The sequence below is a fragment of the Nyctibius grandis genome, chromosome 5, assembly GCF_013368605.1.
Source record: "Nyctibius grandis isolate bNycGra1 chromosome 5, bNycGra1.pri, whole genome shotgun sequence".
Classification (NCBI taxonomy): Eukaryota; Metazoa; Chordata; class Aves; order Nyctibiiformes; family Nyctibiidae; genus Nyctibius; species Nyctibius grandis.
The window spans coordinates 85,859,481-85,884,219 of NC_090662.1; the positions used below are offsets into that span (position 1 = coordinate 85,859,481).

The following is a 24,739-nucleotide window of genomic DNA, read 5'->3' on the forward strand; positions in this document are numbered from 1 at the left end:
TACCGCACGCAGAACTTCACACTGTCACAAGGACATGTGGGCTCAGGAACAACTTTTAGAGACTCCTGGCTTCTCAGGCTGGCAAAGGCTGGGTCTGGCGTGGAGGTGACAAGCGGCGTCTCTCGAGTGAAGGCTGCAGCATGCAGGGCTCCCCGCTACACCCCTGGCAGCCGCTGGCCGAGCTCGGCCCCAGCCCTGGGCAAGGCACAAGCCGCTTGGACCAAGTCAGCCCCTCGGTAGGGTGTGGGAGAGGTGGGACGCGTGACAGACCGCAGGCTAGCATCGTAACCCTCAGCAAAGGCGTGGGTGAAAACTTTATGGCTGCTGACGGCGGCGGGGTTTCGCCAGGGGGTCTCCGGGAGGAGATGTGAAAGGTACAAACGCCATAAATCCCCGTCAGGTACAGCGCGCGCAATTGCTCGCCCTCGCCCGCTGCCCAAAGCCAGAAGCTCAAAAGAGATATGCAACCCGTCTCAAAAGTTTGAGAAGTAAGTTCTGGTTTAGGTAATACAATAATGCAATGAGAATTTGCTTAATTTGCAGCACAACTTTTAACATACTCAAATACAATATAATTTTACCTTTCGTAGAAAGTACAGGAGACATCACACATTTTCCAAGTCAGATAAAAATCCACGGACACTTTAAAAGGGAAAAGCGCTTTGCTTGTAAGGATGCTACTTGTTAAACAAACTCCTTGCCATCAGCAGAGAAGTACTACACCTATTGATTAATTGTTGTGAGCGCTTGACTACAGTAGCAGATTTCACAGGCATTGAATATTTCCAGTGTGTACAGGTACAACCTGAAAACATGTTTTTCCCCCTCCACTTACGAGTTAGTTATGCTAGAACAAGGCCTGAGCAAGAAATTCATAAAAAAAAAAAAACAGAAAGCCAAGAGGATGTCAGACTGACTTCTGCAAGAGTTGTGAAGGCAGAGGTATCTGACACGCAAACATGCAGGTATCCTACTCAACATTAAGAGACTTTTTTTAAGTCTAGTATGAAAAGCATGCGAAGAAACTATAAGTCTACCTTGGGAGAAGATACTCTTTTTCCTGTATAAATATTGTAAAAGTGTATTTTATACAGCTACAGATATATCACATTACACAGACAGGTATGCCTATCCTATCAGGGAGCTTCACATTTAAGTAACTCAATCAGATACTGTATACCTCCTAAATGATAAAGCCATAAATGCTCGTTAAAAGCTCCCTGAGAAGTTGTAAATATTTTGTAAACTAGTTATATATTTAAGATCTCTGGACAGCAAGAGAAGGAAAAACAATTCCTCTCCTATCTAAAGGTACCAATCAAACACACTATGCACATAAACATCGCAAGATGCTTGGTGGGAGAGTGTGTCTATGTGTTTGTGTGTGTTTTAATTAACTCCTTGAATGCATATGATGAGCCAGCCACCCAGAATTAGTAATGCCAAACTCCCGATTCGATTCAAATGCAATGAATACAACAGTCGAATTGTGCGGGCTGGTGTGTCACTCATCAGCTCTCTCATTTGGGCTTTTGCCTTCCAAGTCTAGTTCACAGTTTCAGCAACTGGTAAATTATTGAGATGTTCATTAAAATCCATAATCTGTAACAGTCAACTTCCTCCTCGCTAAGCATAACAACTGAAATTAGCGCACGCAGGACATTAATGATTAGTCTGCAAACGCATTTATTCCTTCAGCCTTAGCTCAGAGAAATAAAATCATGTTAATTTTCGTCACTGCAAAAAAACACTACCTGAAACTTTTAACTGGCGCTATATTTATTCTTCAGATCTCAGACCCCTAGACCCACAAACATAAGCAAAATAAAGTCCTTTTCTCAAAACACCTCAGTGGAAGGCAAAAGCTATTCAGCTCAATATTAAAGAAACCTCATTGTTTTCTTTTAAATGAAGGAAAAATCACTCTTACTTCTACAGGTAGATTTTAGGAGAGTGGGACGTCATTCTGAGCAAGCCGGTTAATAGAAAGGTATTATTCCTTCTCCAAAATTCTCGGCAAACGCAGCAGCAGAAGAAAGCTTTTAGGGTAACTTTAGCTAAGAAAAGCACTTAGGAATACGCAAAGTTTCCTTTTAGGAAAATGATTTCTCCATTTGACAGTGTTGGTACAACCCCAAAATAAATTCAGTGGGAGGCTGAAATGACTCGTGCAGTGCAGCAGTGAAGCAGCTAAGTATATTTTTTTCCTCCCAGCAGAGACTTGCTTTACATCCTTGAGCCTTTCCTTTCTACGAGCTAGTCACTAGCATAGAGAACATTTCCAGTGCACAGAACTGGCGAATGTAAATGTTAAACTTGTTACACTGTCCGCATCCCCATGATCCCATCCACGCCTTTTGTCTTTTCTAGCTCTTCCCTTTTCTCCTATGGAAGCACTAACCCATCCTTCCTTCTTCCACAAACACGGCATACCTTTTTACCTTGAATTGGCATGTTAAAAATAAAATTAAAAAAAAAAAAGAAAAAAAGAAAAGAACGAAAAAGAGAAAGAGAAAGGATGATACTCTGTCCGGATGCCTAGTGTAGCCTGTCTCACAGTCTACAGAGAAATGTAAATATGCAGTAATTAATTTGGGTTTAAGAACATTCCATACTCTAGGGACATTGTTAAGCAGTCACTTTATGTATTTTTCATTTATCAGACTTTATTAAGACATTAAAACTTTATGTTGGGCATTTCTGAGATGTTCTCATTCTGTAAATTTCACAGCTGCCCGCGATGGTTCTGGCCGCATTATCTCCACGTTTTTACTCAACGAAGTAAACTTTCTTTCTATTGTGGCCATACTACTTGTATTTAAGTATAATGACCCATCTTTTAAAAAATAAACAAACAAACAAACAAACAACAAGAGTTATTCTTTTCAAGACCTTTAAAGCCAATTCAGAGTGCCACAGGTACATGACAGAAGTTATCCTTTCCCTGTGCGACAAACGGAGCAGATTCCAGTTATAATTTCTTCCTACAATGTTTCTGCAAACATCATTCCCCTCAGCGTACGCATTCTGATGCTACTCTCAACCAAGCAGCTAACCGCCACAAACAGAAATAAAGACGTGCAAGTAACTTCTCAGGAAGGGACGAAAACCCTCACATTTTTGGTATGGTGATTAATTATACATGCTAATTCACAAAACCTACTGCAATTTACTAGTGATGCTGAATGAGTTAATGAATGTTTATTCGTCTGACACTGAGGATCGTTTTCATTCCAAGTGCGTATCGCAAATGCCCCCTGATAATGGCCACAGGCACACAAGAGAAGTCCCCTTGATTCAGATCCCTTCAGTTGGGGTGACTGAAAGTTTCTGAACCGTTTGCAGTTTACCGGGATACACTGAAACATCACGGGAAAGACGACAGGGAGAGAAGAATAACCTCCAGAGATACATACAGACACTCTGAGATCTGAACTGCAAAAAACTTCACTTGATAAATCTTTACGTCCTTGTAATTTGCTATTCAAGTTTAAAAGGGAATAGCGGGAGATGGGTAGTAATAACAAATCTGGAGTCAGCCGTGCAGATACGACATGCTGGACCCCAGCGACTGCACAAATTTGCTCCAAGAACTGTATTTACTGAGAATCTGAGAAAATAACCTGCCATAAATGTCTAAAAAACAATCATCTGTGCATCATGCCTATATACACACGTGAACTCTGTGAGCATTTGTTTGTCTGAGGGTCTGTGCATCTCTGTGTTAAGAGAAAGTGTGTCCTCATGGCTGTTTTCTGATAAACACACATATTACACGGACAGTATCTACTCTGTGTATGTGTGTGCAACTATAGTCAAACACACACAATGTAAACAAATGGTAATGATTAACAGAGATATTGGTTTGTATTACCAATTTCAACTACAGATGGAAAATGGTAAAAAAAAAAAAAAAAGATATATCCCGAGGTTCGTTTTTATTGCTTCCCATTTCTACTGCTTGCTATTATCTGCATAGCAAAAGGAAAGCAGCGTATTGATTATTTAACTAGAATGTTTACAAGAGCAAAGCTGGGATCTCTGAAAATGAAACGTATGCCTGGGAGTAAAAAAAAAAAAAAGAGAAGCTCATGCTATTTCTAAGGAAGATGTTTTGTCCAAAATTATTTAAGTATAAAATTTATATAAATACATATTTATAATGCAGAGAGACTTCTGATTTTAAAAAAAGTCCCCCAACAGGAAAATGAAAGAGCTTCATTCTGCTTCACAGTGTTTACAAGTATTCAGTTCATCACAAAGTTCAAAGAATAATCAAAATCACTTGCTTATAAGTTTATATGTAATAATCTTAGTGAAGCATACGAAATACTTGAATCTATTAATTGTATGAACAGGACAAATGCATGATCGTGATACTAGATCAGACTTGACACCAGAAACAGTAACGGTTTCCTCAGGTAGTTGAACAGAGTTAATAAAATGCACGTGAACAAAACCAATTTTGTTCTATTATTGTAATGACAACAAACCAAAGAAAAGCGCCAAGTATTCCAAGTAAGTCCGGAAAATTAATTGTATTAAAGACAACCTTGGAGCAGTGCAACCATGCCAGTTCCACTTTCTAGTAAGGAAGTGTTCTAGTTGCAGAACGAGGATTGAAAGCGTTAAATGAGTTCTTTTCTGCATTTCCCAATTTTCTTTTTCCCCGATCTTTTAATTCACACGTTCTTTCCTGTCCTTTCTCTGCATGCGTGTTCCTCAGCCCACTTAAAATGTTTTTATCTTGCCTTCCTTTCTATGCCTTTACTACCAAATTCAGTAGGTTTGAACGATGAACAGCTTGACTTAGCATATTTTTAACCAGCTGGTCTAGCACCTAGCTTGTATTGCATAGTCAGATACAACCAAATGTTTATACAAGGAGGTAGCTTTCATGAAGATGAGAAAAACCTAAGTAACGCGCATCCTGGCGTCCTTTTATTTATTGCTTCGAAATGAAAGTTTGGATTGTTTACTGCGGCCGCACAAGGGACTATTAAGAACCTTTAAAAATGAAGCCGGACGGAAGGGATGCCGGACCATCAATGGACGCGTGCACAAGCGCCTGAGAAAACGCCTCAAAAGCTCTTAGGAGAGCCAGATCACATGAAATAAGGGCTAAACTCTCGGAGGTCACAAGCCGTCGCCAGTGACAGCAAAAACTCAATCACAGGCAGCGAAAGCTCCTGCTTCGGGCAGGGGGAGATGGGCACGTCTACGTCATACCCAAACCCCGCTCCTGACACTCCGCGAGAGAGGTGACGGCCAAAACTTGGGAGGCGAGAGTTTCACTTTTTTCTTTCTTTTTTTTTTTCCTCCTCAGGCAGAAGGATGTTCTCCTGACCGAAGGCCGGGATGTTAACTTACCTAAAAATAATCGCTCCCACTAGATCAACAAAAGGTCATGTGCTCGGCGGAGCGCCTGCCCAAGTCTGACGGGAGGGCGAGGTTGGAAGTTGAACCCCCGCCTCGCCCGCCACCGGGCATCCTCTGTCGCCCGGGGAGTCCCCGGGCAGGGGCGGGGAGGCGCTGCCGAGGAAGGCACCTCGCTCGGTGTGCCTGCCTCGGCGGGCCGGGTCGGGCAGGGGAGGCTGGGCTGGAGGAGAGGGCACGGCAGCTTCCGAGGCAGCGGAACAAAGCTGCAAGCCGCGGGCGCACCGCCGGGGCGGCCGGGCGAGGGGCTCGGTGGCCACCGCCGCGGGCGCGGGGCTCGCCCACCCCGCCCGGCTAACTGACACGCTGCTGGAACAGCCAAGGTAACGCGCTGGGGGGGGGGGGGGGGGGGAGCATCTCCCCGGCCTGCCGCCAAGCGCCGGAGTTGCGCGCCCCAGCCCGTGTGCCGGTGGGAGCCTGCACCGCGGGCAGCCCATCCGCGCACACGCGCGCTCATATAAATTAAAAAAAAAAAAAAAAATACAACAACAAACAAACCGGAAAATAAACAAAAAAAAAAAGGAGGGGGGGGAAAGACGGCCCCCCCTCCCCGCAAGGCAAAAGGCAGCGGCCCCCCCCCGCCCCAACAACTCGACTCACCTTTCAAACTCCTGAGGTAAATCAGGGTCAGTTAGCATGCTGGAAAAGCACAATTTCCCTTTGTCACAGCAGCCACCTATGGTCGCCTCCAACTGAACCTGTCAAGTGAGTCCGAACCTTCTAAACCGATTGATTTTCCTCTCTCTCCCCCTCCCTCCCCTCCCTCTCCCTCTCTCCCTCCCTCCCGGCTCGCTCGCTCTGAGCTAGGACTCCTTGACCAGTCTCTTAAAGGGGCAGCGCGCCTCGCAGCAGGCTGCTGGCGCAGCTCCCCCGCCGCGGCTGCGAGGCACCGGGCAACCTCCGGGCGCCTGGCCGCTCCTTCTCGTTCTGCTCGCCCGCCGCCGCGAAACGGGAAAAGTCAACTCGTTCACTGTCCTAAAAACCGGGGGGGGGGAGGGGGGGGGGGGGAGAGATAAATGAGGGGGGGGGCGGAAAGCCCGACAATCTACCTAAACCGGCAAACCAGGAGCAAATCCCCTGCGCTGAGGAAGATCAGTGGAGAAAGAAGATAAAACAAGAGCAGACCGATTAAATTGAAACAGTTATCAACTCTCTCGGAGTTGAAATAGGGGAGAAAAGATTACACGCATAAAAATGTTACCAAAGGCATTTGAGCTCCGAAGAATTTTCATTCCTTTCTCTCCCCCCTCCTTCTCCGCTCTATCGCTTTCTCTCTCCCTCTTTCTCTCTCTTTGGGGAGGGGAGAGGGGAAAAAAAAAAAACCAACCACCCTGCACAACAATCAGGCATTGTTCTGAGGGAAGAAAAGCAACTTTGACAGATTGAAATATAGCAGAGGCCCCTTCAAGGAAACCTGTAAACAACTTGTCACTCACTCTGCCGGGTCTCACTGTTAGCTCTTGCTTTCCACAAAGTGCTGCGAACCGTCCTGGCAACAAACCCAAAGTTTCCTCAGCTCCAAACTCCATCAAACAACCCTGTTGTGTGCAAGGGAAAAGGTAGCCACATGCCAAAACAGCGGGCGCGCACACACACGCACAAACAACAACAAAAATAAACTTTCCGTTCCTCTGCTACGGCTTTTCTTTTTTTCTTTTTACGCCCCATTTCCCCCCCCGCTCTGGTGAGCAAGAGGAGTCCCTCCGCTGTGGATCCCTCTCATTTCCCCTGCCCAGACAGCCCCTGATAACACAGGGGACGAAGCGCGGCTGCGGAGCCCCTGGGCTGGCTGGCGGAGCGCAGCCTCCCCGGCCCTTCCCATGATCTCGATGGAAGCCCTGCAGGCGCGGAAGGCGGTCAGGTAACGGGCCTTTGACACGCGGGGACGGAGGCGCGGGCAGCGGCCGCGGGGCCGGCCCCGCAGCCCCAGCCCCAGCCCCGCATCCCGGGGACACCCGCCGCCCGCTCCACTCCGCTCCGGCGGGGAGGGCTGCACCGCCCGAGCCCGCCCCGGCGGTGAGAGCAGGGGGGGGGGGGGCAGCGGCCAGGAGAACGCCGCGGAGAAATTCCCGTCCGAGCCCCCGGGATTAGCCGGGGGCTACTCTGGGAGCGGAGGGCACAATGCCTCGATAGTCTGCACGGCCCGTGTCCAGCCTGGCACGGAGCTCGGAGTAAGGGGCGCGGGGGGGAGGAAAAAAATAAAAGGAAAAAAACCCGGTTTCCCTGTTCTTTAGAGCACACATGCACACACACCCACACACAACCACATATCTATACTCCGTTCTTTCCAGTTCCCCAGCCCTAATTCCTTTCTCTCTCTTTTTTTTTCTCCTTTAATTTGCAGCTGGACAACATTAAGGGCCTTTAAAAACCATGAGGTTTTGACCCCACAACAGTTTGATTCGGTCCACTGCCCCCTCTCTTCCCCTCTTAGCCCTACCTCCCAGTGACACAGAGAAAGCACATTTACTTTTTGAAATATATACACATATTCGCAAAGAGCGGCCATAAAATGTTCAACATTTTCATGCCCACTGGCTTAAAAAAATTCCAAATAGAAAAGCTTATTATTTTTATTAATATCCAACAGCTACACTGTTTAATTCGCTCCTTTTTCCCCCAATGCATATGTTATAAACCAGCAGGCTCTCACAGGGGCCCTTCACTCCAGTGTTGGCATAAAGGCATCATCACCTAGAAGCCTGGGATGATCATTTAAGTCCCAAGTAGCAAACCCACTTGTAACTTCTTCACATCATCCCCAAAGAGCATTAGACCACTGACGAAATAAAACGCCAAAGCCACGTTTGCAAAGGCGCCTTCACTGCCGTTCATAAAGGAGGATCTGCGAAGGCTGCCTCGAGCCTGCCTTACACCACCGCAGCGCTCGGAGTGGAGTCGTGTACAATCTGTCAACTTCTGGCATGAGGTAGATCTAATGGCTCCTCACTGTGGGGCAGGGTAAACTGCCTTCCTTCAGTAGCCCCTAGCAAGTAATATTTTCCACAGAGGTCCATTCATAGGAGTCTGACAAACCTAGTTAATATGTACAAGGATTTTTCATTTGTTATTTAGTAGTTAGCCCTTTTAGGACAGCTATGAAGTAGACATTGAAAAGGCAGCAGATGATTAAAAAGAACAATTCCAAATACTTTCTCTTTCATCTGAGGGTCTCAAACCACGTTAAGTCTCACATTACTCCTCTGCAGGTAATAAATATAATTAGGGCCGATTCCAAAACTTTATTTGTATTGAAAAGTATCTCACTCCACAGGGGCTCCATTCAAATCAGCAAATCTCTGTGTGGAGCAGGAGGCTACTTTGTAGGAGAATTTGGCCTCAAATAAGGAAACTGAGATGCAGACAGGCTTAGTAGCTTGCCCATGTTGACACAGTTAGCCAACTCCAGCAAAAGGATGAGAAACAAAGATCCCATGTGCCTCACAGTCAACAACAGTCCCTATGCTGCTGAAACATGCTGTATATTTTAGCTTTTTTCCCCACAAATGCATTACTTTTACATCTACTTATTTGGTTAAAACATACTTCGTTGCTGTATTCACATTTGTCAGGCCCCTTTTCTTAGTCTTTAATTTTCCCTTCATGCAGCATTGCCCGTCCGTAAGTGCTGTTCCTTCTCTGCCACTTCTTGTTTTGCTTCCCCTCTTTCCTGACACTTGGCCTTGGGAGAAATTTGCAGAGAGAAACTACTTAGAAGCACCAGCTAGAGGAAAATTAGGAAGACCTTTTATGCAAAACATTTTCAACAGTTTTGGCAAAACAGACTATCATATTTTGACTGCATGTTAGCTCCACTCAGCTCTCTAACCTCATATCTTTTTTTAAACCCAGCTCCACTCCACAACTGCCCTTCTACCACGTCCTTCCCTTGTCTGTTCACATGTATTTACCCTTTCCTACATCATTTCCTATTTGAGCTTCTTTAGGGCAATGATCACATACTCCTCCAAGCTGGTATTATGCCTAGCACAATGGGGCTCCTTGGGTTGCTGGCTCTCAGATAATATGACTATAAACCCGAGCAATCACCATCAACATCACAAATTATGGAACAGGACATTGGCTTTACTAGGAAGAAGTACCAAGAACCATAATAAAAGGGGGGGAGAAAAGCGAAGAAATGTTCAGGGGAGAAAACTAGATAGAAACAAGATAACTGAGCAAGAGGGAGAACAGAGAAGGGGAGAAGAAATGGGAGAACAGAAGGAAGCAGAGATCATTCCCCTGAATGCTTCTGACATGAACCTTTCTCCTCCCTTACCGTAATTTACATTTACTCTTACCCCTTTACATTTTGTGGTTAGGTACCTACCCCTTCTAGTTTCCTTCATCTTACGTTTTCTGCAACTACTGAGCTCCCTCTCCCAGCTAAGTAGGTGGCAACACACTTGGGTCCAAAAAGGAGAAAAAAAAAATTACCGTTACTATTGTATTATATCGTATTACTGTATCCTTGTATTGTTATTATTAGATTATTAACGGTTTATTGTACAGACTTATCGATAAAATTATATTCTCATAGTAAATTCAGCTACAATCACAAGAGGGAGAAAAAGCAAGTTAAACAAATGGTTTGAGGGAATCTCTGAAACCTTTCTACAAATCATTTCGTATTAAATTTAAGGCTTGCTTTTTAGAAATTGCCAGGACATATCACAAAGGCTGCTATCATATCAGAAAGGGGAAAACTGAGGAATTGGGATAAATAACCACTGACTGAGAAAGAAGAAACTATCTAATATGCAACTGTCCAATTTTTAACATATGCAGTTTTATCTTGTCCTGAAAGTTTTGACTAGTAATAGCAAGCCCCGATACCCCTTTTTATCTAGCAGGTCATAGTTACAAAACCCACTTGCCACCTGGGAGATCCATGTTCAGTTCTCTCAGTTCTCTTCTCAAACTGAGAGATCAGGATTTAAGCTCAAATATCTTCAGCTAATGAGAAAAATGAAACCTCCTCCCACCTCTCCCCCAGCAATTCAGTGAATCTGCATTTCTCTTGCTTTGCTTCCTTTAAGGGCTGCCCCAAACAAACAAGTCAAACAGGACAATTTGGGTTGAACTAAACAAAAAAGCTCTGATTTTCATATAGGTGAGGGAAACAAATCATAAACTCCTATCTAAATTTTTGTGCTTAATTGAATTTTTGTTGCTATTGTGGTTCTCCAGTTCAAGAGGCAAACCAAAAAAATCAATTATCCATCCAGTTCAAGTTAGAAATACCGTAACTCTGGAATATTGCACAGATAGAATCCACAGGTCTTTATACAAGCATATCGGCAGAAGGAAAACCTTAAATGAAACATTAATTTTTTTTTAAAAAATCATCAAATGATAGCACTTGAGCCTAGTGCCTTTGGCAGATGCTGCAATACAGTAAGTAAAGGAAGTGCTGGGGAAAAACAGAAAGAGCTTTTCGGGTTTTGTTGTTTCCACTGTAGGTTTTAATAATAGAGACCAACAAAGTCCAAGGAAATGTAAGATGTTCCACAGAATGAGTTACTGGAAAATTCTCACAGAAAATATGCAAAACTCTGAAGATCCTAAATGGATTTTCTTTTTTAGGCACACATCCAAAACAACTGCAGCATTAAGAACAAATCTGTAAGATTTCTAAGAAAGGATGTTTTGGAACAGGTTACGAGAGAGTGGAGGGAGAACAGAGTGGGCTTGATGCATTTACTATGAAGAGTATCTCGCAAATAATGAGCGCTTACTTCAGAGTATGGAAATGTTTAGCTACAATGCTGTTTGGATCATATGCTTAGGAACAGATTTTTCCTTTCGGTGTGCATGCCTAGCTGCCATTTCCATTAATGGGAATTAAGTACATGTGTCAAGAGGAGAAGTTAACTCTTAGAAACATAACTAATCTATGCTTTTTTTAAAGAATCTAAATGCCACATCAGGCATGTTCGGTGTTGGCAAAACTGAGTGCTGAATATAGTATCGCAAAATCTGAGAAAGAGAAGGCGGTCTGGAGGACTGAAATTTCTGTGCTATTTAGAGTTTTTCAATTTACTGAATTTCTTCAAGGAAAAGTAAAACCATCTCATTTGCAAGTGGGAAGCCCTCATTTATCAGCTATTTACTTGCAATTTCAGCAGGGGCCTACCATCTGCAGCCCTCCCTGTAAAAGAGAACTGACACTACCCTTAAGAAGAAATCTGAACCTTCATCTAATATTTGAATTCAAACTTCCCTCAGGGTCACTAAATATTACAATAAAGTTCCTAATCATTTTTTAAAAGGAGGTCGGCACTCTTTGATCCTGTCCACTCTGTATCAGCCAGGGCAAAGGAACTTCAAAATTAATACAGATGTAAACTATAATATAAATGGGGTTTTTAGAAATAAAAATAGTATATGTAAACACATTTAAAATTAAATTACATTAATATTTTGGCAAAAAATACCTTCTAATTGTGAAAACAAGAAAGATTAGAGAGAGGACACATTCCTGATTTTGTGTCATCAAACTCCACCCCCCCCCAGTTTCTTTATTTTGGGTTCAGCTTGTTTTATTATTTCTCTATACCGTCAGTTAGCTACAGGGTCCCTTTCCTGTCTGTTTTAGTAGCCTTGGTCTGCACAGAAGCAGCTTGAAAAAAATATTAAATAAAACCAGGACAGTTAAAAAAAAAAAAAAGTCACAAAAATAGAGAGCATATCCATGGATAGGAACTGTGCTTGAAATGATTTAAGAAGCTAACTGGACTTCAAATTTACAGTTTCTCATTATGGTTCTGAACACAAAATGTTACTAAAATAGGAACCTGTTGCTCTAAGTCCTTTTTTTATTATGTTCTTTTTTCAGCGCAGTTATTCGGCACAGAACGTACCGTCCTGACCGAAGCCCACAGCCTCACCTTGCCTGCAGTCCCCGTACTCTGCCTCCATCCTGAGCGGGATGATTACTTTCTGAGTGACACGCCTGTTTACTGTCAGTGTCCACCCGATCTTCAGCCTCTTAGATGACAGTGCCAGCAGGAATGTTCCTCCTCAGTGTCATTTCCAATGACTGTTATGAACATGTAAATGCCTGCCACAATATACCTGACAATGACCCTAACCCGTTTCATACAGATAACCAACTCCCATCAAATGGAAAGGACTCCCTTTTCCCCCGGTGTGCACGCATAGGAGTGGTTGGTAGAAATCGAGTCTCTTTTGAACAGGCAACCTAAGTTTTATAGCCAAACATAAGCTTCTGAGCCCAAGTATCCGAATAACACAACTTTGATCTATTTGTGAAAGTAGTTAATAATTGTTCAGTGTGATTCCAAGTGCCCTGAAATTGAGATCTTTCTGCTTAGCCCAGTGGGCCTTTCTGCGTGGCTCTCAATATAATTCTTGCAGGTGTTATCATCACATTCTTGTCACTTCCCCAATAACAATTCTGTCTTCTCTTTTTTTTAACTCGTCCACTGAACAGGGTTAGAGTAATCACATTTTATCTTTGTATTTCTAATCTGACTGCTTTTTCCGCTATAGCCTGCTCTTACTAACCTGTGCACCAAGGACGCTGGGTTTCAAACAGAGTTGCTTCCATTGATTGTCTGATGTAAAACAAGCAGCATGCAATTAAAAGCACAAGGGTGTTTTGGAATAATCCACACCACCTAGTCCGATGTGTTTTGTGAAGGCCTTCCAGCTTTCCTCTTGTGGTCATGAAGTTTGCTCTGGTGTTTGCAATCAAAATTCTCCACACCTGCAGGTACAGCTACTGTCTGCTTCTCTTCACTAGAAGCGGTTGTCTTTTAGTGCCATTACGATCGTTTATTACACTTTTAGCATAGGGCCAGCGGCCACCTTCAGCTAACCGGCTTGAGCTCTTTTGTGGTGAGCATGCGACAAACATACAGCTCAATTCGTGGTAGTCCTCCATTTTATATACTCCATTGGATTAAAAGAAAAGTGAGAATATAAAATACTTCCAAATAATATTACCATTCTCTAGTCACTTCTTACTGGAAGAGCAATGAAGAATTAGGTCTTTTGTAAGAAATATTCTCTATCTAAATCAGTTTACAGACTGCAATTGTAATTAGACAAAGAATACAAAAAGGTAGCATTCTTACATTCTGTAAATTGCTTATCTATTTTATTCCTTTTAGTCTGTATAATCACAAGAATTCATGTAACTGCTATCTAGTAAATGTTTCAAAAAATATGGATCCTGAAATATACGGTTTGTAAATTCCAAACAAATTTGTAAATATATTCCCTTTCTACTGCACCACACACAAGTTCCCTACATGACATATACAGTCTATGATAAGATTAATACAAATTAGTGTTTATTAAATGCACTCTACTGATATTTAACTTGTTATACATGTCACTGGGAAGATCAAACTGTAAATTAAGCAATGATTCTAATGACGTTAAATGCATCTCGGTAAGGGAAGGAGTTTTAAAACGTTGCTATCTTACACCTTGCACACTGAAACAGCAATCAATGAGTGTGTAGAGTTATGTTTCATTTATAAAGTTACAAAAGCATACCATACCCATTCATTTATTTTAACAGTGCTCTGATGCAGTTTTATGAGTGATTTTCCACTTTTGCGTAAAAGCAAAACTAATGCCATTTGGTTCCATCAAAGCAAAAAGCTGAACTCCTACTTCCAACACACAGACTCCAACTCAGCCACTACTACAGAGAAATAAATATGTAAGTATGGCATAAAACAGACCAATGGCTTGTTGTTACTGCTATTTCTATGGAGGCTTAACTCTTGCTTCTCATCTCCTATTACACAGGACAGATAGAGGCTAGAAACATTGCTGGGGTAGCATGCTGAAGGCCCCTGGGAATGCTCCTGCACCTTGTATTGGGAAAAACTGAGAAAATACTGCAACAGTACTCTGAAGCATAAGTATGGGAAAAATCAGAATATCTGGGGACACTCTTCAAAAGCCCTAATGCAGTTCAGGTGCAGGGTTGACTACCTTCTACTACCAATTAGCTTGAAAGCAAGACAGATCTTCAACAGTTGCCACAGAGGTGATATTCAGAATATAAAAAATTCAGAAAGGAGATATAAAAAAACACAGCCAACCAAAAAAAAAAAAAAAAAAAACCACAAAAAAAAAAAAGAGGAGAGAGCACTGGAGTGAGACAAACAGTCATTAAGATTAAAACACAAAGAAGTTTCTCAGGAATGTTTATCGAAGAAAATTTATGTCATAAATTTTCCTCTGCCTGGAGAAGATCCAAAGCTGAGTGTGTCTTCTCTTGCCATGTAACATTGTACTGAATCCAGACTGCACATTTGGTCACCCGCTTTTCCCCTAAATAACACTTTCTATTTTTGATGTGGCTTTTGTTTTGTTTTACAAAGTTTAATTTCTCTTTCTTTGTTGATGCATTTTCCTTTTGTCATTATTTCAGAGTTGTGTAAAAGTAATTAGTGACATGATGCCAAGGACTGAACCTCACAAGCAGCCTAAATATTTTGATTCACTGAGAATGCAGTCTGTAATTTACAAAGTGCCTGACCCTTGTCCAATAAATAAAATAAAATAAATTAGATAACTTTGGCATGTTAACAGCCTGAGGCATACGCAGAAAAACGTCAAAATGCGGAAGCAGTGAATGTCACCACATCAGATATCAGAGATACTCTTTTGCCACTTTTTCAAGAAACACAATCACATGCGTACCTCCCTTTTTAGCATTTGACCCCACATGATCAATCCTGTCAACCATCGCTCCTGGTATTTGCATGTAGCCACTGCCCTTTCTTGAGAGCAATGTGGTTCAAAATCTGAGCAAAGATTTCACATGTGAGAATGTCACAGGTGAAACTTGTTTTCTAATGAATTCTGAGCTAGCAATAGAATGGCAGCAGGTGTCTCCAGAAGTGGAAATGGAGTGGAAAATAAGAGACAGAGACATCTACCTTTTTTTTTTTTTTTTTAACTGGCCTTTTTTTTTTTGTTTGTTTGCAACTTGCCATAAATTTCTCCAAGAGGTCCCAGTACTGCAGTCAAAGTTAAAACCTGCCGTACGTAGCCAGGACAGGCCTTTGGCGCAAAAGCAAATATACAGAGCTTTGTGACTGCAATCTCTAAAAAGATCACAGTTTTTGGAGTGATTTGTTGGCCATGACACATAGGCCACTAAAAAATGCCCATGATGTTACCAGGGATTTCTGTCTAATTGCATGAAAAAGATGTACGTCGTTTAATAAAAGAAAATTTTATGATATTTCAAAAAATCACCACAGAATTTAAGAGAGAACTCTGCCTTGAGAAACACAGAAGCTACAGCTTGCTTCAAAACGAGAGTTCTCCACTATATTTGTCCTAGGTGTTTCAAAGCAAGGTGGGCTCAGACTGGACAAGCATTCTATAATGCGAGAGGGAAGTTTATTCCTGTCCCTCATCTCCTGCTGATTGCTGTAACTCTGGCATATACATTATGTCATGCAATGTTGGCCTAAGTGTAAAGTGGCTTCAAATACAAAATAAACCAAATTTTATAAGACAGAAAAAAAACAATACAGAAATAAACACACTACCAAGTTTGATACCATGAAATACCAACCAAGATGCACCATGACCACGCAACATCCTTCTGAGGACCACAGCACCACCAGTTGGAGCTCATTGCTACACAGGCCGAGTTGCATAGACAGAGCCTTGCAAATGTTACAGAACCTCACCTGTTAGAGGTGTGGGCTGCAAAGTCAGGGTAAGAGCAACTTTTTTCATGGCTAACTCTAAAATCTAGTATTTGGACACATAATGCAGAGATAAACATGCGAGTCTCTTATTTTATTTCTCTGATATGGAAATACTCTGGGAATCTGGACTGAAAGTGAATTACAAGCTGCATAAAAGACTGTTTCCTATTTTGTATTTGTTAGTTTGCATTTGACTGAATGACTTGTTGTTCTTGGAATAACTGAAAAAGTAAAAAGAAGTAACTGATCTTCCTTTCTTTTATTTAATAAACTTCTGGTTTTATTATTTATCTTTTCTCTAAACAGTCTCTTTGCTTTTCCCTCATATAGAAGTCAGTCTATTCAAGATTAAAATTTGCCCTGCTTCTCTTTGAATTTCTTCTGTTTCTGCTACGTACATTCTTCAGGTAGCCTACCCATAAAGAGCTCAGTATTGCGGGAAAGGGCTTACTACTGACACATGCTACTCCTCTGTTTTCAGCATTATTTCTTATTCCATTTTCAACAACTGAATCTTATCTTTGGATCACTCCACCTATTTGGTTAAGTATTCCACAAGGAAACATAGGCCGGCTTCCCTTCCACTCCCAAGTGGTCGTAGTTACACTAGAACAGAGCAGTGAGTATCACTACATCCATTTTTCTGCCTGATGTGCAACACTCCGCATTTGTCAGCACCACATTTATGTAGCCAGCCTGCCTGTCTTCCTGCATGGAGTCCTCTACTATCTTCTCCAGCCCTGACTTGAACGATTCTGCCTGAGGCGCAAATGTTCCTGTACCACCGGTCACGGTCATTTTCAATTCATTAATACATATATGTGAAAAAAACACCTACTGCACTCGGACTTTGGATACTCCTGTTGTAGTTTTCCTACAGCAAACACTGCTAATATACTTTTAGTTTTGTCTTCTGTCCCTCAGAGGACTATCTAATTGTTGAAAGTACTCCTAACCTACAACCACTTTTCTAATAGCCCCTTGCTAAGGTCTTTTTCAAAAAACTTTATTTAAAGGGAAAAAGAAATCTAATGATTGTCTTTTACTATTTGTTGACAAGCTCAAGGAATTATCATTAGACATCATTTTTCTTTACAAAGGCTAAGCTGATAGATAGCTATAGTATCACAATACTCATCTATACATCTCCTAATTTTATCTTTTATTACTATTTCAACCAATTTATCAAGTAAGGAAAGAAAATTCATTAGACTAATTCTCAGCATCGATTCTACTGTTCAATTAAAAAGAAGCAGAAAAATTGCTCTCTCCAGCCTTACAGGTTAGAAGCCAATATTAAAGGAAAGACTACATATTAATTTAGCAGCCCTATTTGAGCTCACCATCAATTTCCAGTAGCACATTTTGATATGTCTAACTTTACCTGCTACTCTGTTGCTCTTCATTTGATCAGTTTAGCACCTACTTTACTTTTTTATTTGACAGTAGCTAATCCTTAATATTGCAAAAGAATGGCTACAGGTTAGATTTCCCTCTTCAGTCTTCCGGGATAGAATATGACAAGGAAATAATTTGTTTTTTTTTCAGCAAACCCGTTATCCTCCTTACCTATTATTCTGTGTTACAATACTAAGGAAAAAAATCCTTAACTATTATTCTGTACTGAGGGAAAAATGATTTAGAAACTTGATGTGGATAGCCTTTTAGAAAATATCTGAATTTACTACTTGTAATTTCAGCAGACCATCCCATCACCAAGAGACTATGCTTGTTTTGGATGGGGTTCTTCTGCATTTCTAGCTAGCAATAATCATTACATCCTCCAGTTTTAAGCCACACTTATTCCAATAGCACACTTCCTTTCCTAATACTGTATACTGGGTGGTGCAAACCAAGTCTTAAAACAACTTGGAACCAAGTCAATCCCCTAGACTTGGTAAGCTCTCAGGGGTTGATAAACTTTCACCATACATTGATTTACCGAGGGAGCCTATAAAATCAGAGCCTGCCTTTGTCAAGGAGGTATGAAATTGCATCAGCTCTCTAAAGCTGAGGGAACTACAGCCTCCTGCATCAGGCAATTGGGCCAGGGATTTTGCAAGATTAAGCCACCATGTAAAAGTTTGGATAGTCTCTGCACATGGTTGGACTAGCCCATATAAGGAGAAATACAGTATTTTTAGTAATGATCCAATGACCTCCATTTACAAATCAGATTGCAGAGTTTTGTGTGACTACTCTGCAAAGCCTGCACTACTTTCGTAGGTGGGAGAGAAAGCATGTGAAACCAGGATGGAAAAGTTTCAACACTAACCAAAACCTGACAGGTTATTGTTTGTTTTTTTTAAAAAAATACATATTTCTTATAAACCTTACAAAATATTTCCTTGCATTAGAGTTTTAGCTGCGAACACTGCTTTTATTATTGGTAAATATACACAGACTCCCTGCCACTCTCTCTGATATCCATACAAGACCTGTAACGTGACCTATCCCTAAAATACAGTATATTCAATGACAAATTCTTAGTACCATATTTTTAAAGGTTGTTACATAAAATCTGTGTACCACAACGGTTGTCCACGTGTGAATATTCAGGTATTAATTTCACACAGTGAGTGTACTACTTGAGGAGGACTACAGTGAGAAAACCTCTTAGAAACAATCTGTTGGACTATTCAGAGTCACAAGTTAACAAACACCAGGAATAACAGAAAGGAACCTCATCCTCACCTACATGGGCAGTAAAAAGGCAACAGATCCATTACATATGGATTCCACATCATGTGGACAGTGAATCCCATGCATCTTTGTTGCATTAGCCTGACTGCACATAGTCACTCTTTGCATAAACCAGGAGCACGTGTCTAGGATTTTCAGATATTCAGCACCGGTTGCTGAAGATTCAGATGTTGCTGAGCTGTTTCTGGTCATCCAAAAATCTCATAGAACACTGCACAAAGCAACAAGGCAGTAGATTATCGCTGAAAGCCATAGCACATTGCCCAATTCTTTACAGTTTGCGTGTCTAGAGAAGCTTTCAGACTTGCAACGTTCACTGAGTCAGTTAGGATTCAAAAGAGGATCCCTGTAAGCAACGCATGCAGGTCTTGTGACATCATTCTAAACTGGAAGCTGACACTGACCATTTCCATTCCCATTCCCATACCAGTGAGTAAAAGTTTCCTCAAATTTAGGCTACGGACAATTCTTACCTCTGGTGATCTAAAATACATCTATAGTATTTGAGGTCATCTCCCTAACAGTGTGCCCATACTCCTTATAATTGTGCCTGTATTCACAGGTAACCACGCAAATGTAATTGTTTTCTCAGTGTTTAAATACACAGAGCTGAATGAAGGAAGTATTCACAGAAAGCATTCAGTTTGCGTACTGTGATCCATTTCAAACATAAAAAAAATACAAACCTAACAAAAATCATTAAAAGATAAGCGTGAAGTGCCTTTATGGATATAAGGAATCTGTAAAGCCGTCACTAGGTGGGTCCATAGCAATGGATTAGACTTTGAGAGATGTTACATGCTAAACATTAATGCTTAAAACAGATGCAATACAGACCAAAAGAGAGTCTGGAAATGGGAAAGTGAAGTGGGAGGGATTCTTTCCTCCAGCTGCAGAGCCATCAGGCCTCGAAACCAAAGGGCTGAGGGGCTGTATTTTGCACTGGCTGCCCATTCTTGTAGATACTTTCGTTAGGAAGAGTACAATTCAAATTATAACAAGTTACTCATGTTCTCTGGTAAGCAGGTCCACATACTCACATAAAAGCAGTATTTCTCCTTTCTGTAGAAGTAAGGTTGAGGATGAAGGAAGGTATTTTTAGGTATTTTTATAGACCCAAATCTCTGCATCTTCAAGCCAAAGGAGGAATGTTCCTAATTCATCCTTGAAAGTATTTCTTTGGGGCAGTGAGTGGAAAGGAAAGTGTCATTTCTTAAATTACTTTCCTCTTGAATTGCCATAAGAGTAGGGTGCGGGTTCCAGGCAGAAAACCCATTATTTTTGGTCTGGTCACATTTATTCAGATCTAGCCAGACTTTACCCAAGTAGGAAACTGCCTGAGAGTGGCCACCATGACAGCAAGGAAGGAATAACAGGTATTTTCTTATTTCTGCTAAGCAGAACCTCCTATCAGAATAAAAAGATGATGGAAAACGTGGGTGGATTGTTTGGTTCCAGCTGGCTCCACATCACACAGTAGGGAAATGCCATGATCTTTGACAGGTTCATATTAGCAAAAACCAAGCAAAAGATTATGGGAAAGCTTCCCATTCCATTACCAAATAATTTGGGGGAGGGAGAAGGATGGGAGACTAGCAGTTTTTCTTTCTAAGCTCTCAGGAACTGTCTATTTTTATGACCCTTTTAGTGTTGAAAGCATTGTCTGAAATAAAGACTAATCTCAAAGGATGTGAAAGCAAACCTATCGTTAGACTATTCAGAAAATGTAAAGCAGGAAGAAATGAACCATTTTCATCTGGTGGAGCGGCTACACAGCAGGTCTAACTTACTGACTAGTGATAGGTGCCAGGGCCCGGGGGCACCGCCAGCCCTGGGGGGCCAGGACTCCCCCCACCCTATCCATGGCTCAGGACTCCATGTCAGTCCCCTGAGGCCATCAGCCCTTGCCCCAGTGGTGCCACAGCAGGGCTGGTCTCCAGCTCCTCACACCCCTGCCCAGCCATGGGCCTGTCGAGCTGGGCCCACCCACGGGCCCACATCCTGCCCTGGCCTCGGCCTGGCCCTATGGAGGTGCCCGATGCCTGGGGCTGCCCCGGTGCGCCTCAGCTGCCCTACTACTGCCTGGGGCGGTGGGACAGGCCCTGGCTGCCAGGCCCTGCCCTGCCAGCCTGAGGGGACACCATAGCTCCCGGCCCCAGGGAGCCGTTGGCCCCTGTTGGCACCCTGACGATCAGCCCTACGTCATCACCCACCCGTAACACAACCAATAACCGAATGCCAGTAACAAAACCAATAACCTCCAATACCTAAACCAAATAAAAATCAACATTGCAAGCATCTTCCCTACGGAGACGAGAGGGGGAACACGCCCTTCATACATGAACACGCTGCTCCCAGTTACACATATAAGTTGTCTATATACTGTACAGAATTAGGTGCCTTAAACACTAGACACTGATCTGTGGCAGTCAATAACGAAGTAGTGGGGACAGCATTTAAATAATACCCCCCACTGGTGTTTGAATTCACCACTCCTTCCCCTTGGGCCCCACAATTCAACCGTATCCTCTACCTTTGGATCTTCACAGGCCATTGCTTTCAGGAGAGAAGGGACTACCTAGTTCCTCTGAACACTGCCAGAGGAGGAAGACACACACACCCCCCCAACAGTTCAGTGATTAAGAATGACTGACTTCACCTGCGAAACGGAGAAGCTGGGGCCAGCCCTCCTCTGCCTGAAGGCTACAAACTCACCCCTTGCTGTGGCTAAAGACTTACTCCAACTGCCAGGCATTAAAGCTGCAACTACCAACCAGTCAAATGCAGTAACTCTCTAGAAACTGCTACAAGATGCAGAAAACTCGCTTTGATGGGAAAGTTAAGTAGCATGATGACGACCTGCTAGCACAGCAGGTAAGGTACGCAAACAAGAAGATGGTCCTCCAGCTTCCAGACTCTCTTCTATGGCATCTTCCTTCATTTTACATTAAATGGCCATGGATGAAGTATTAAAATTGTTTCATTGCCTAATTCATTAAGCCAGGAGATAAATCTCCTTCTGCAGCTGAATTAGTCTTTTATTCTTTCTGTCCAGTTTGAACAATTTCATTAAAAGCATTACAGATCTCAGCCAGTCCTAGACTCTCCTACGTTCTGGTGGCTGGGCCACTCTCCTCAAAAGTGGGAAACGCACATCTGACCCCCCTTCGGCAAGAGGAGAGACTAACCCCCACAGAGCAGCATTTAACTTGTGGATCCGGAGAGATCTCTGGGGAAGGTGAGTGCTACACTGTTCATTTCTACCAAGACAGCAGCACTTCTGAGTCCACTTTAAGTTAAGGATCTCATGCAATTAGAAAGTTCCAGCACAATCAGGGTAGACAGAAGCTAAGAAGAGGTTCTTGGGATCACAAGATTTCATTTAGACACTTAGGCTTTGTCACTGTTCACTTTAAACACTTGCAGATCTCAGCCTAAGTGCAGCTCCAATTAAAGAGAACAAGATATTCCCTATGTAAAGAAAATTGATGTGGTTGGAATAAAACTCCCAGACAGGAAACAGGCTGGAAATACATGTAAATTCAAAGAGTGTGAACCTGGTATTTAGCAATCCCTTGGAATTAGTATCTTTGTTTCCTAAAAATACATTTGTTAGAACTTTAATATCTGCTCAAAGCCATCGAAGTGTTCAAGGAGTGGCAACAGTTAATTTTTGTTAAGTATTACTGTCAAACTGCACTAGGATATATGCAGAACTCATCACATAGTTCTTTCAGTACAGTTAAACAATGCACTCAGCCAAGACAACATAAGATAGCAGCACTATGGTATGAGCGAAGTACTATTATATCATCAGGACGCTCTCTCAATTGAACACTCTCAAGACACTTAGTAATTTCTGAACAATTTCAACTATAAAATTAACCCTTTTTTGATATCAACATGCATCACCAAAAAAACACATATTGTGTAACCTCTAGATACAGAAAACGTAATTAAGGTAAAGATGAGCTGCCTAATAGTTTAAACAGGCGACTGTAGGGTAAGGATTCCCCAGTTTATAATGCCAGTGATGGTCCAGCTTCTTTCAGATCTTTAAGGTCTTGTCAACTCTTGCACTAAGTATCCTACCTCTAAACAAAGTTAGTATGTATTTTGTGGGGCTTCCAAGAGAATCAGCTAGTTAATGTTTTTTTTTTTTTACAGCACTTTCAAAATATAGAGTACTGCATAAGTGCATGGAATTGCTAAAAGAACTGACACTGGATCTGGAATTTTCCTTTGGTGAAACATTTGTCTCAACAGCCACGATTTCTCTCATTGAGTATTTTTGAATTACTGCTAGTATGTTATTAACTTCTCTAATAGATGGCCAAGATTTGTGGAAACCAAGACACAAGTTCAGAATAGAGGTGGATCTCAGTGGGGCTATATTCTGCAGCTTCCTCTGAGTCCTCTCATCAACCATCTGTTACTAAAAAGGCAGAGATAGTGCAAAGGATGGAATACTACTTACTGGATGACCTGGAAGTGTCGTGAACATTCATTTGAGGAAAACTCTATGTTTGCATTCTTTTAGATTTATGGCTGTTCGGAATGATGAGGCTAACAGTGGTGGCCACTGTAGCCAATAGGCTGTTTGGTGTGGTATTTGGATTTTGCTCTATACGCATGTCAAATACCGAAGATCTTGAGCAATGTTGATAAACCAGAAAAACCTCTGTTACAAATCTGATATATTTCATGTCAACAATGCTGCAAAAGGGCCTCTTATCTCATATTGTATAGTATTTGCTTCCAATTAAGCCTGAAAAGAGAAAAAGCAGGGAAGAAAGCAAAAAGACCAACAAAACTCAAAACTTAAGTTCTTCAAAAAGGTTCTGTTCAAACAGCAGTTCAAAGTATAGTCTGGTTCTTATTTTATCCTGAGTTGGCTTATCCATCCACCATAAGGACTTCTTTAATTCCTGTAAAACAACTGTGTGTTCAGGAGAGTGTCTATTCTGAAAACGCTTCTATTCATAAAAACGGTCTTGCTGAATTCTAGCTCTCCAGTATGTTTGCAACTCAATGTGAGATTTACTGGCTGACAGATAAAAGATGTCTTTTTCAAGCACCAGTCCTGAACACTCAGTAAGGCATCACAAAATCAATCTGGTTACCTAGTGGCTCATCCAGCAACAATAGGAATGGACAATTTGTTCACTGTCAACATATGGACAACTCCATTGCCTTCGCTGCCTTCAGTGGGGCTGTACAGCCTTGTGGAGGAGCCGCATTCAGATGCCTGCTCCTGATGCACAAAACAAGGAAGTTTCATACCACTGTTCTCTGAAGCTGCCGCTCATACAGTGTGGCGCAGGGGTCGGCAACCTTCCAACGGTGATGTGCCAGATTGTAATTTTCTTTCCCAAATTAGAGTTTAAGAATGCTGGCAGGAACTTTGCAGGAGCCAACAGACGCTGCCTCTCAAAGAGGCAACATGCTGCCAATCAGCTGATTGGCAGTATCTTGCTTCTGTGTGAGGCAGGGGCTCCGGGCTCCCAGGGAATTAGGATCTCAGTAGGAACCAGTGCCTCTCAGAGATACTTCCTGCACTGGCCTTCCTGTGGGCTATTCTAAATCTGCCCTATGGTATTGATGCCATAAGTGGTCAGCTCCTAGCTTCTACCCTAAAAATCTGTCCAGAATTCAAAGCCATATCCCAGCTTGGGCACTGATTCTATCACAGAGGCAAAAGACCAAAAGAAAATAGCATTTAACACTCCCTGAAGCTTGTGAAGTCAAGGGAAATAATACAAACTTCCTCAGTCATGCAAGTTTATTTGTAACTCTGAGTTCCTGCCCAGGGCATGTGGGCAATTCCAGTGCCCAAACACACACTTTAGAGAAAAAAAATCACTTAAAATAATTACATTTGC

The 24,739-nt window shown here is 42.2% G+C and overlaps 1 protein-coding gene across 5 annotated transcripts in view; it reads right to left on the minus strand.

The window, feature by feature from the left end:
• Positions 1–24,739, minus strand: part of SOX5 (SRY-box transcription factor 5) — a 488,455-nt gene that overhangs the window by 290,602 nt on the left and 173,114 nt on the right. For 4 of the 5 annotated variants that reach the window (XM_068401094.1, XM_068401093.1, XM_068401091.1 and 1 more), the window contains exon 1: positions 6,037–6,153. The exons of the other annotated variant lie outside the window; for it this stretch is intronic. In XM_068401094.1, coding sequence (XP_068257195.1) covers positions 6,037–6,074 — 38 coding nt within the window. In that variant the 5' untranslated portion in view covers positions 6,075–6,153. Of the gene's footprint in view, positions 1–6,036; positions 6,154–24,739 lie in introns of those variants that run through there. 5 annotated transcript variants of the gene reach the window in all.